The following is a 14,470-nucleotide window of genomic DNA, read 5'->3' as shown; positions in this document are numbered from 1 at the left end:
GGACTCCTTCCACTGGTCGGGAGCTTGTACCCCAACTGCAGACAGATAAGAGTGAATTGGACTCCTCCCACTGGTCGGGAGCTTGTACCCCAACTGTAGATAGATAAGAGTGAATTGGACTCCTCCCACTGGTCGGGAGCTTGTACTCTAACTGTAGACAGACAGGAGTGAATTGGACTCCTCCCACTGGTCGGGAGCTTGTACCCCAACTGTAGATAGATAATAGTGAATTGGACACTTCCCACTGGTCGGGAGCTTGTACTCTAACTGTAGACAGACAGGAGTGAATTGGACTCCTCCCACTGGTCGGGAGCTTGTACCCCAACTGTAGATAGATAAGAGTGAATTGGACACTTCCCACTGGTCGGGAGCTTGTACTCTAACTGTAGACAGACAGGAGTGAATTGGACTCCTCCCACTGGTCGGGAGCTTGTACCCCAACTGTAGATAGATAATAGTGAATTGGACACTTCCCACTGGTCGGGAGCTTGTACTCTAACTGTAGACAGACAGGAGTGAATTGGACTCCTCCAACTGGTCGGGAGCTTGTACCCCAACTGTAGATAGATAAGAGTGAATTGGACTCCTCCCACTGGTCGGGAGCTTGTACCCCAACTGTAGATAGATAATAGTGAATTGGACACTTCCCACTGGTCGGGAGCTTGTACTCTAACTGTAGACAGACAGGAGTGAATTGGACTCCTTCCACTGGTCAGGAGCTTGTACCCAAACTGTAGACAGAAAAGAGTGAATTGGACTCCTCCCACTGGTCGAGAGCTTGTACTCTAACTGTAGACGAATAGGAGTGAATTGGGAGGAAAGCAAACTTGGTAAAAATCATGTGTATCATTGCTTACTCTCTTGCCTTTCAACTTAGGCAACCGAGGTTCAATCCTTAACAGATCAGACTTGAAAAAGGAAAGTTACTTGCCCTACAGTGCAAGTCTGGTTTCCCGGGGTACTCCAGTTTCTTCCTACAGTAAGACCACTTGCATTCTGGCAAATAAGACTGATTTATAAGTCCATACATTCGGGAGTTTTAGGAGAAAAAGAACTAAATAGAAACCTGTGTAGGCAAAAAAAATGGCCCATTGTCTTTGCTTTAGAGCTAGACAGAAAACACAAGAGGCCCAATGGGCCTGTATTGCTGTTCTGCAGCATATAGATAGGACATTTTGTCGAAAATTTTGTTTTTATGTAGGATTTTATTCGTTTGACATTAAAGGGTCATTGATCATAAAGTCATAGGATATTTTATGATGAAATATAGCTGCACATTGCCAACTCATAGGAAACTGGTAAGAAAACAAATTACTGCACGGACCTGCCTTATATCACCTGATAATGATACTGGAGCAGATCTCGATCCCTCAAGTGTACTTGGCTGTAGGGATGATGTATTATTTCCTCTGCAATCGTATTATTACAACTCCTCTCCTAAAGTTTGACGTTTTCAGCTGTGTTTATTTTAGATTATGACATTTTTATGGCTTGAAATATTCTGCTCTTTATCTGCCACTGACAAACAGTCCTTCTAGATTTGAAAAAAATAATTTACAATTTGTGGTAATTTTATGAAGAAAAATTGCATTAGGAACAATTTTGAAAGTTCTGCTATATTGGGTGACTGCATATCGCTTTGTCCAAAGCAGTAAGAGTTTGAAATACTAAAAAGATCCATCCATTTCTTTAGCTGGGTTGACTTTTAAAGTGCTAAATTTGGGTTTTATAGGATTGGTAATTATGAATAATAGCCTACTTGAAGATTTTTCTGCTGTAAGTAATGTTGGGTAGCAGATATATGTGATCTGTATTGTCTCAGAGGATGATTTAGGTCGTGTTTAATGATCAGCATTAAAACACTGACTGGCTGTTACTCACTTTGCTTTTAAGTCTTCACTTATTAAATTAAAGTCTTGTGAAAAAACATTTGTTTTTTTAAATAAAAATTCATGGAAAATATCGCAAAAAGACCAAGATAATGGAGATTTATCTCTTTAAAAGAACGTATGAACTTTTAGCAGGCAGAGTTACAACACTTAACCCCTGAGTACAGAAGTTTAAGTTGTGTAATTCTTAACAGATTTATAATTTTGACCTTAACAACTAAATTATTTTTCTTATTTTTGCGAAAGTAATTTCTTTAATTGAAATCTTAATTTATAAAGTGTTATTAAATGAATTCAAGTTGTTTCCCTTCTTTGCTCCTGTAAATCGGATGGACACATTTGACAGGATTTTGCAAATTTTGTTAATTGGAAATATTAGGAAAGTTCTTGCATAAAAAGATTACATCAAAAAGTATTGTCATGAAGAGTTTCAAATTAGTTAATACAAAAAATTAATGACCATATTTGACAAGATTCAGTTAATACAAATGACCATATTTGACAAGATTTAGTCAATACAAATGACCATATTTGGATTTTGTTAATGTGGTTACTTAGTTTCAATTTAAAAGTTTAATTAATAAAGGCAATTTATTGTATAAAAAGGAAGAAGCAAAAGAGTTACAATCCTATAAAGCAGGATAAGTCCATTATATTCCTCAGACACATGCCAACAGCTGTCCAAATATGTCTCAGGTCCTCTGAGGAGTCTGAGTGACCATTGAAGTGGACAGAGGGCAGCTGGCCAATGCTGTTCTGACCTTGAGAACTAAATCCTGTCATAATTGGAGATTTAACTCCTTCAGTCACCACAGCAAATACAGAAACGTCTGGGGGCGAGGCTATAGGTTCAACTTTCTTGTCTCCATCAAGGACAAACGTCTGGAAATGGAAGGTCTATAATGGGTTAATGGTCATTGACAACGAAGTGATAATTGACCTCTTAGTGCCAAAATGTTCAAGATAGTTATCTTAATTTGCTGTTTGAAATTGTAAATTTTAACTTCAATGATCTTAACATTTGAATTACCAGGTCTGTTTCTTGATCTTATCACTTGTTTTTATCAAAACTGATCAACTGCAGAAGAAATGAATTCATGTTAAAAACAGTTCTATTTTTCAAAAAAAAAAAAAAAAATACATAAATAATATTCTGTGTGAAATAAAGATTTAACTAATGTTTACACCTTGTAGTTCTATTACATATTTTGTGTAACTTTATCAAATTTATTTAATAAGCATACCCCCTTTTCGGCCTCTAATGACATAATCAGGATCAGTTATCTCCCTTTGTCTGTGTGACTTAGCCGATAGCAATTAATATGTTTTACCTTATTTGGTAGTCATTATATGGATGATGACCCAGCAGGATTAATATCCAGGATAGATAAAGCGTATGACGCTTTAATGTGAAGATTTCATATTATTTTCAATTATTCTGTTTAAATATTTTAAAATATATTGATTCATAAATCCCTTTACATTATATAGATTATTAGAAATGGAAAAGTTGCACAGTTTGGAAAACTAAAAGACCAGATAATTTGTGTAAAATAGATTTTGAAGCTAACTATGCTTTTTGATAAACTTAACCTCAGACAGCATGCTTCATTAAGGAAGTAATGAGGTAGTGTTTGATTTTACGGACATTTGATATTGTCATTACAACCATCATCTTTTCTACATTGTATAAAAGTCCTTCTGATTGAATGTTTCAAAGAAAGTCTACAGGGAGAGATATCCAAAGCTTGATTTTTTATATTATTTCAACTGATGATGTATCGATCTGACAGATTGTAGGTTGTTTTATTGGGAGATTATTTCTCAATTTTAGAAAAATTCTGGGGAAAAAATGTTAATTTTTAGAAATTATAATTCAGATCAAAGTTATTTTCCAGTTTCATTTTCAAGGTGTGTATTGATTTTATTTTCTCAAAAATATTAAGAAATAGATAAATAAAACCCTTCACAGCACTTAAGTTTACGTGAACTCACAGGTTCCCCATCGTCTATCGGAATCTTGTTTTACTTAAAAATAGAATCATCATGAATCTATGGAATCCTTTGTTTCTACAACTCCAGTTAATATTTCCTTACAAAAAATTAATTTGTGAAACAAGACATCAAATGACATACCAATTAGGACCGATATAGAATATTCTTATTTCCTTATTTGAAATTGTTATGTCAAAGGTTTTTTTTGAACCACAAAACATTTTCTACATTCCCTTTATGTCATTGATACGTACCACAGTGATATGTCATTGATACGTACCACAGTGATATATCGATTGTACGATGAGTAATAGGTTAATATTCCAATGTCATCAATCAGAGTCTAACACCAGTGTTAAAGGTGATATCTACGTGCAGAGGATCGTCTGTTTCATTGGAGTAGTTTTGATTACACTTAAAGCCGATTAATGCTTAATGTGTGTGGCATGATGAGATACAAGCTAAATGTTTTGAAATTATCAAATTAGGATTAACTACAAGTTTGAAAGAAAGAATAGAAATGACATCATAAACTTTTTTTTTCTGTCTTAATGATCAAATTAATTGAATATTGTAACAACTAGATGGTTTATTTTCAAAAGTAAAAGTAGCTTAATGTGTCTTTTGTCAACACATTTTCACAAAACATTTCTTACAAGTATTCATTCTTCATCAGAAGCACTCAAACAAATGACAACGGATCATAATTAATACAAAGAATATTTGTTTTTGTGTATTTTTTTTTATTTGAATTGAATTTAGAAGAAGAGGGATTTATTAGAATCTTAAGTATAATCGGTAGCCTGACAGAGCTTTAAAGGTACGGGTATTCGGTTAATCATTCAGATCTCAAAAAGAAAAGTACAGAGGCAGGTTACCTCAGCAGCATGACACATACTCGTTAGTGACTGTCCTCCGTACCTGTGTAACGCTGTTGTCATGTCCTGTTAAAATAACAGGTCAAGTGTAATTGTATCCATAGCAACCCTCAGCCTGTCTTCCCTATATTGAAAAATGGAATCATTCAACTCATTGATGATACAGGTCATTTTGAATCCATTGAGGGGTGGTCAGGATCAGAATTAGGAATTGAAGAATGCAACCCCCTCCCCCTACTAAAATGAAAAGGTTCATTGTAGAGGGGAGACAGAAATACTGGTCATACATGAATGTTGAAATTTTTTTTTAAAAATCCTTATTTGGTTTGAACATTACTAATATGATAATGATTGACATTTCCTGAAAACGAAGCATTAATCATCGTTACTAACATTTTGTTTGCTTGCCAACTGTGGCCTATAAACATGTTTAGATGAACATAGAACTCGATCTTCACAAGAAAGGAAAACTTCAGGATGCCAAAACACAACTTAACAAAGTGTGACCATTTACACGCACAGAACAAATTATCAAAATTCAGTTCAAATTTTACTTAATCTTTAGTTTGTATTTCAAAATATTTTGAGAACTATAATTCTCCATTCTGAAGCAACTAAATCATAAATGACTTTATATAAATTGCTGCCATATAGGTATGTCAAATTAAACTGGATACAAAATTTTCTGTGCAGAAAACTCGGGATAGCATTGTCCCCTTGTTTTACTGAATATATATATATATATGTATATATAAAGTATGCATCTAAATATCTAATACAATGAAAGTGTCACATCCTCTATTGTCAATTAACAGTTTTATATATATATACATATATGTTATTGCTGTCTTCAGGTACACCATCAAAGCCAACGGGTCTTTATTGATTACGAGTGTGCAGCATTCGCGTACTGCACCAAGGATATCAGATAAGGGCGTCTACCAGTGCATCGCCTCAGTGGAGAATGTTGGTCAAATCGTCAGTCGTAAGGCACAGCTAGATATTGCACGTGAGTTATTTCCCTTTGTAGAGTAATGGCAGCATTTCATTTCCTTGATTGGTCATGTGATCAAAAGTTCAAAAAGAAAAACTCAATAAATAAATAAATAGATGTATAGATAAATGACTGAATAAATCAATAAATTTGATAAATAATAACACTTTTTTGATTGGTCATGTGATCAAAAGGTCCAAAAATAAAAACATATTAAATAAGTAAATGAATGTATAGATAATTGACTGAATAAATAAATAAATTTGATAAATAATAGAAATTGTATTATGCAAAATGCATTTGACCAAATATGTACTATGTTTATCTAACTTAAGATTGATGTATGATTGATTTATGACTGAAATGTTTGCTTCACAACTTAATTACAACTTTGATTGCCTATTAATTTTTAGCTCACCTGCCCGAAGGGCAAGTGAGCTTATGCCGTGGCGCGGCGTCCGTCGTCCGTCCGTCCGTCCGGCCGGCCGTCCGTCCGGCGTCAACTTTTCCATTCAAGCAACTTCTTCTCAATAACCAAAAGGCCCAGAGACCTAATATTGGGCCTGTAGCATGCTGGGGTGAAGGGCTACCAAGTTTGTTCAAATGAATAACGTTGACCTTCATTCAAGGTCACAGGGGTCAAAAAGGCTAAAATCTTTAAACAACTTCTTCTCAATAACCAAGAGTCCCAGGGAGTTGATATTAGGTCTGTAGCATGCTGGGGTGAAGGGCTACCAAGTTTGTTCAAATGAATGACCTTGACTTTCATTCAAGGTCACAGGGGTCAAATATGCTAAAAAAAAATTAAACGACTTCTTCTAAATAGCCAAAAGACCCAGGGACTTGATATTGGGTCTGTAGCATGCTGAGGTGAAGGGCTACCAAGTTTGTTCAAATGAATGACCTTGACCTTCATTCAAGGTCACAGGAGTCAAAAAGGCTAAAATCTTTGAACGACTTCTTCTCAATAACCAAGAGGCCCAGGGAGTTGATATTTGGCCTGTAGCATGCTGGGGTGAAGGGCTACCAAGTTTGTTCAAATGAATGACCTTGACCTTCATTCAAGGTCACAGGAGTCAAAAAGGCTAAAATCTTTAAACAACTTCTTCTCAATAACCAACAGATCCAGAGACCTAATATTTGGCCTGCAGCATGCTAGGGTCAAGGGCTCCCAAGTTTGTTCAAATGAATGGCCTTGACCTTCATTCAAGGTCACAGGAGTCAAAAAGGCTAAAATCTTTAAATGACTTCTTCTCAATAACCAAGAGGCACAGGGAGTTGATATTGGGTCTGTAGCATGCTGGGGTAAAGGGCTACCAAGTTTGTTGAAATGAATGACCTTGACCTTCATTCAAGGTCACAGGAGTCAAAAAGGCTAAAATCTTTAAACAACTTCTTCTCAATAACCAAGAGTCCCAGAGACCTAATATTTGGCCTGTAGCATGCTGGGGTGAAGGGCTCCCAAGTTTGTTCAAATGAATGACCTTGATCTTCATTCAAGGTCACAGGAGTCAAAAAGGCTGAAATCTTTAAACGACTTCTTCTCAATAACCAAGAGTCCCAGGGAGTTGATATTGGGTCTGTAGCATGCTGGGGTAAAGGGCTACCAAGTTTGTTCAAATGAATGACCTTGATCTTTATTCAAGGTCACAGGAGTCAAAAAGGCTAAAATCTTCAAACGACTTCTTCTCAATAACCAACAGTCCCAGGGAGTTGATATTGGGTCTGTAGCATGCTGGGGTGAAGGGCTACCTAGTTTGTTCAAATGAATGACCTTGACCTTCATTCAAGGTCACAGGGACCAAACAGGCTAAAATCTTTAAACGACTTCTTCTCAATAACCAAGAGTCCCAGGGAGTTGATATTGGGTTTGTAGCATGCTGCGGTAAAGGGCTACCAAATTTGTTCAAATGAATGACCTTGACCTTCATTCAAGGTCACAGGAGTCAAAAAGGCTAAAATCTTTAAACGACTTCTTCTCAATAACCAACAGTCCCAGAGACCTAATATTTGGCCTGTAGCATGCTGGGGTAAAGGGCTACCAAGTTTGTTCAAATGAATGACCTTGATCTTCATTCAAGGTCACAGGAGTCAAAAAGGCTAAAATCTTTAAACGACTTCTTCTCAATAACCAAGAGTCCCAGGGAGTTGATATTAAGTCTGTAGCATGCTGGGGTAAAGGGCTACCAAGTTTGTTGAAATGAATGACCTTGACCTTCATTCAAGGTCACAGGAGTCAAAAAGGCTAAAATCTTGAAGCATGCTTTCAAATAACTGCAGGATCCATATATGAAAAGATCACTGCATTACAGGTGAGCGATTTGGGCCCATTGGGCCCTTGTTATTAATATATTTGTTATTTACTCTGAATATTTATATATTTTTATTTCCAGATTTATCAAAAACATTCGACATTCAACCTCATGATATGACTTTATATCTAAGTGATGTAGCCATGTTCCGGTGTGAAATAGATGGGGCCCCGCCCCCTAATATTACGTGGTTTAAGGATGGCAATCCACTACAAGATAGAAATAATATTAGAATATTTACTGATGGTGTTTTAGAGATTAATCCTGTAGAATTTCGAGACTTTGGATCGTATCATTGTGTCGCGGAAAATTTAGATAAAATTAAAGCAAGATCAAGTCGGACAGCAAGATTAAGACAGAATGCAGATATAGGTAAGTCATGGATTTATTTTCCCCATTTTGCCCGAATCTTTATTTTTATAGCTGTACAAATAATGCTCATTTCCACCCAGTGGCCTTTCCCAAATTGGTTAGGAAAATACTCATTTTTTACCAGTTAATCAGCCAATTATCTATTACCTGAATTCCCTTAAATATTTAATGATTAATTAACTATAGCGGCTAACTTCCATGAGTGATGTTTAACATTTCTTTCCATAATTTCGTAGATGAAATACTACGGGGTATACTTAACTTCTATAAGAGATATTTAACATTTGTTTCTGTGATTTCGTAGATGAAATACTACAGGGAATACAGCCATCATTTGTAATGCGACCTAAGAATACGTGGGCGGAGGTCGGGACCACAGTCATCCTCTTCTGTGGAGCCAACGGACAAGCAAAGGAGGGGAGACAACCCACTATATCGTGGCTTAAGAATGGAATCACCATAGATTTTACGTAAGTTTGAACAGAGTTAAGGCCCTTGGATGTTACTAGACTGATTTTCAAAACTCGTTTGTTTGAAAATAGAAATACTAACACATTTTTCTGTTCCTCATTAACAATTTCAACAGATCTTTTTTTTTGTGCGTGTTTATTTTTCCCTCAAGTTAATATTTTACGTAATAAAACTTTACAGGAAGTAAACTTTACAGGAATTCTATAATAGAAATATCCCTTTACCTGTGTCAAGTTCAAATACAAATTTAGATGTTTCAATGATTAAATTTAAAAAAAAAAAATACCAAACAAAATGAAGAGTTCAATTTATCATCAATTCTGTTGTTTTTTCTACCCGTGAAATTCTATATAGCTATTACAATTAAATATACCCAGCAATACATTTTAGATTGAATAAAACAGAGAAGTATTTGCTATGAATTTTACAAAAAAAAAAAAAAAAATAGAGTAAATGTTGTACCATCAAATTTTACATGGGGTTCCAAACAATATTTAAAACATTACAAACAGAAGTTATTGCTATAAATCCTGTAAAAATACTAGACAAATGTTTTACCATGCAATTGGTCAGTAATAAAAGCATTGTGTTCTGATATAAGATAAACCCCAGGGAGGCCTGTAGGTTTTAACGTATTAAGTATCTAATATTTTTTCGCTTATTTTACGGTCACTCAGAGACATTAACGGACCGAAGTGTCGTAAATGTATACTGAGAGTGATTGAGTTATCAAATTTAAAAAATGTCTCTATCAAGATTTTTACAATAAAATTGTAACAGCGTTGAAAATCAATATAGAAATATACCGTGTACTGCTAGTTGTACACGAGTTTGGTTGTTAGTGGAGAATTAATATGATGTGTTATGGACTACAGTCTACTGCTGGTTTGATTACCCTCAGTGTTATATGGTAATACTGGGTGGTTTTATCGTTCAAATGTTCACACTTTCATCTTGAGTTTAAGGCAAAAAATGTATCCTTCATGGAAAATTGTATACTTTCTATCCCTAATTTTTATTCAAGGGTGGGGGGCTCAATATTGCAAGGCAAGTACGGTAATAACATGCATTGGCTTATTGACAGATATATATATATGGTAGTTATGTTGTTCTATTTACTGTGACAGTCTTAACAGTGTTTAAATTTAATGTACAAGGAAAACGTTTCATGTTAGTTAAAGAAATGTCATTTTTAACCAGAATGAATATAGTTATTGAAACACATTATGGCATTCTATCCCAGAAATCTAGTTTTTACTGAGAACAAAACATCTGTTTGTCAGTAGAAATTATGGTTATGAAGCGTGAATGAGAATTTCTGTCATAAGTATAAGAAATTTGAATGTCAGAAATCTGATAAATGTATGATTACATTTACACCAAAGACAAATACTGACAATATTGTCAGGACGAGTGGCTAAACATCATCACTTGTTAAAGGAAAGGTGGGATTTATGTCGGTAGATATATATCAAACTCTGAATAGAGGACGAAAGTTAGGCTTTAATAAATTAAACTGATCAGTTGCCATACTTTCAAATGAGATAGGACATTAAAATGACAGAATCAAATTTGTAAGCATATTAATTTATGGCCTGCCACACACGTTTCCAGAAATATTAATGCTGTGAATCAATATAAAAGTTTTCTGAAATTTATCAAATCAGAAAGTTACATAATTGCACCTTTTAATTATGATCTATGTTCGAATGTTTCAACATTTAATCAATACCTAACAACATATCACCAAAAATCATAATTACCATTTGATGAAAACATTTATCATCTGTTATTTATAATTGCTAGATTTGAAATTGAGAAATGGTAAATTTTCAATTTTCTGTATCAATATATCATTGTTTCTGCATGTAGATATGACTGGTTGTTTATATAGGGTTATATATAGGGATAATGTAGGAGGACACACACTTCCATCACTTCTTAATGGCGAAAATTGAAAGTTCAAATTGCTCTTTATCAAATCTGTAAACTGAGAAATGGAAATATGAACTGTAGAATCAGAGTGTTTGAGGAGTAAATTAGATGTCGGAGATGATAAACAATGTTACATGGTGGTGTGTGTTACCAGGATACAGATACACGGGGTCGTTTATGGTAAATTTGTGAATCAAATGAGTTTACAAACATTGATATCAGAACCGAGATGTAGGAAAACCGGAGAAGTGTCAAAAGTTAGTGAATGTTAATTTGTTTTAATGGAGATTTATCATAAGAACCACCTACCGTCATTATAATGTTGATTTATCAGAAGAACCCAGTACCGCTGTTTTAATGCTGATTTATAAGAAGAACCCTGTACCCTTGATTTGAAGAATTGTATAATTTAGATGGTGTTAGTCTCAATTTGGTACCAAAATATCCCTCTCATTCAGCCCCTTCTCATTCCTGTAAGATACAGGGTTGCAGACATCTGTATACATAAGGTTGTCTTGGGATGATTATCTCTGTCACCTACATTTAAATAAAAAAAAAATATGTGTTTCAGGACATCTTTAAATGATGAAGTGTTAAAAATGTTCCAATTATAAAAAAAGTTTCCTTCATTTTATCTTTTTGTTTGTTTGTATATCCTTTTTTTTTGTATCACCTTGCTTCGAGTTGATACTGACTTTTTAGCATTCCTCCTGAAGTGTTGATGTCAACCTAAACATCTTTATTGTTTTGAATGTAAACCAATCCCAGACATTTTGTATTGATGGTTTGTTTCTGATTTTACAGGCAGACACAAGGCAGACTAACAGTTGTCGGGGCAGGAAGTTTACAGATATACCAGGTACGAGAGGAGGACTCGGGCACATTTACATGTCGGGCAGAGAATCCCATAGACTCGGAGGATGCTGACGCAACTCTTACTGTACAAGGTATGGGGGATAACTCTGACTCAAGGTATGGGGGATAACTCTGACTGTACAAGGTATTGGGGATAACTCTGACTGTACAAGGTATGGGAGATAACTCTTGCCGTAAAAGGTATGGGAGATAACTCTTACCGTACAAGGTATGGGAGATAACTCTTACCGTACAAGGTATGGGAGATAACTCTTACCGTACAAGGTAGGGGAGATAACTCTGACTGTACAAGGTATGGGACAACTACTATTGTACCAGATATGGGGGGATATTGTATTGTATTGATCCTTGTTTAAAAGTAAAGATTTTTTTATGACTTTTGGAATTCAAATGAAATTTACTGTTAAATGAATAAAGTTAAGATTTCAAAAATCAAACCACATGAATGCACCTCTATAGATTTGTATTATTTTGACAAAATAACATTTTAAAACAACAAATTTGAAACTACCATTTCAAGTGTTATGAATAAGAAAGGTTTGATGATGAAATGTATTGAAAGGGAGGTAACTCAAATTTGATTCTTGATTTTAAGATGAGTTGGTAAAGGACATGACATTACCAGATAGTTTAAAAACAAAAATTGCCAATGAAAAACACTCCAGGGTATCCCATTACATTGGTGACGTATGCATTGATATCACAAATTCAATAGATAACAGGATGATTATGTGATAATGATTTTGTTCGTTACAATTCCCCCAATGTTCCGGGACCATGATTATGTGATAATGATTTTGTTCGTTACAGTTCCCCCAATGTTCCGGGACCAACCAGTAAACCATGTAGCTCAGGTTAATTCTGACGCCCTTTTCCTCTGCGACATTTACGGCGTACCAATGCCGGAGACACGATGGTTAAAAAACGGACAGTTGGTGAAAGAGCTCAATGAATCGGACTACTTTCAAATCGTGGATAACAAACATCTTAGGATTTTGGGGTTGCTGAAGAAAGACGAGGGGATTTATCAGTGTTTTGGAGAAAACTCTCTGGGCAGCATTCAGAGAAGTGCTCAACTTCTAGTTGTTGATCTAAGTAAGTTTTTCATTTTCAGCCAAAATGTATTTTACAGAGTAAAATGGACGCTGACAAGGAGGTGTCTGTCATAAATTGAAGTGAATATTTTCAGATTGTGATAATATAAGTCCATGATGATTTGTGGACTGGTGACTGATGCAGAATTACATGAACTATTTATTTAAAAAAAAAATAATTAAGAAAGGTGATTTGAGATTAATTCATTCAAAAAAGTTTGATCATAGCTGTTATTTTCTTAAATTCTTTCCATTGGCAAATTTCAATTTTGAATATTTTCCATAGAAAAACATTATTGGGATGCAGGAACGTCATTAGGAATTTTTGGTAACTTCCATTTATGACATATAATGTTCAAACTGTTGAGGGAATTTTTTTTTTTTTTTTTCCCTATCATCTGAAATATATATGAAAATCACAGAATACCTTTTTCATGTAAAACTGAGTAATTCTGCAGTTATCTCCCCTTCACAATTATTACCTCCCCTTGTATAGCATGAGCTGATGAAACCTTTGTACATGGAATTGCATCCATGTCTCTTGTCACTGGAAATTACCTGAAATCTGTATAATATATCCCATCTGCAAATAAACCTCATATTCATTATTGATTAGTCAAGATTTCATGTTTTATTTATTTATTTATTCATTTTTTTTTTCATTTAGAAAGTTTGATCAATATCTCACTATTACATGTTAGTGTATGTTTCATTAAGAATGTATATTCATTTTCATTTTCATTTAAATATTTAAGAAGTTGTATGAAGTATTTCTTATAATTTTTAAGTTTTTTTATGCGTAATGACAGATTCTGATATTAAATTTTCTTTTTTAAATGAGAAAAAGGATAAAATAATCTTAATTATTCCGAAGATTTTTTACTTTAATTTATGTACTTTGGGTAGATGTTTTTTTTCTCTGTATATTTCCAAAAGAAACAATCAATGGATAAGAAGGGTATTTGCAGTGGTTTGTACCTATAATCACCTGTGTCTGAGTCAATTTACATACCTCTTGGGCTTGTATAAAGATGGACAAGTATAATTTGGAAAAACAAGGATTAAATCATCTAAATAAATAATCAAAATTTTAAAGTTTTCTTGTTTTGATCAAAACAATTTTCTAAATTTACTTCAGGGGGGGGGGGGGGGGAAATTAACCAGATTTCAAGAAACTAATAAAGTAAATTCTAGTTTCAAATCATAGTGAACTTCTTTCACAAATTAAATTACAGATTAATTCAGAGTCCTTTGAATAATGGAAGGGTCGGTATGGTTATGTTTCTATTTTGATTTAATCTAAAATTTATTGTTTGATTTTAAGTTTATTAATCAACAGAATTCAACAATTTTTTTTTAACATGTAACAATAAATTGAATTCTTTGTTAAGTATGTAAATGAATAAATAAATGTATTTGGTAAATGTATATTTGTACATTGGTAAACTTATTTTTATACAAGCCTCATAGGTGTGAGATAGGTTTATTGCTTTATACAGCAATTCACAGCATTAAAGTTTAAAAAAAGAGATAGTTTTCAAAATTCAAACTTTTTTTTTATTTGTAAAAGAATTGATGATAAAGAAAAAAAAATGAAAATCTTTCACAATTTTGGCCATTAAGCTGTAAAATTTGATGAAAAATATGTTATTCA

At 34.1% G+C, this 14,470-nt stretch overlaps 1 protein-coding gene across 9 annotated transcripts in view; it reads left to right on the top strand.

Moving 5' to 3' along the window:
• LOC117315533 (neogenin-like) overlaps positions 1-14,470 on the top strand; it is a 269,288-nt gene that overhangs the window by 210,698 nt on the left and 44,120 nt on the right. For all 9 annotated transcript variants that reach the window (XM_033869766.1, XM_033869763.1, XM_033869765.1 and 6 more), the window contains exons 3-7: positions 5,617-5,771; positions 8,150-8,440; positions 8,745-8,910; positions 11,651-11,793; positions 12,533-12,817. In XM_033869766.1, the coding sequence (XP_033725657.1) occupies positions 5,617-5,771; positions 8,150-8,440; positions 8,745-8,910; positions 11,651-11,793; positions 12,533-12,817 (1,040 nt within the window). The remainder of the gene's footprint in view (positions 1-5,616; positions 5,772-8,149; positions 8,441-8,744; positions 8,911-11,650; positions 11,794-12,532; positions 12,818-14,470) is intronic.

This window comes from Pecten maximus, chromosome 17 (genome assembly GCF_902652985.1).
Source record: "Pecten maximus chromosome 17, xPecMax1.1, whole genome shotgun sequence".
In the NCBI taxonomy this organism is placed as follows: domain Eukaryota; kingdom Metazoa; phylum Mollusca; class Bivalvia; order Pectinida; family Pectinidae; genus Pecten; species Pecten maximus.
Note: the sequence above shows the minus strand (reverse complement) of the source record. Positions and strands in the feature narration are given on the sequence as shown.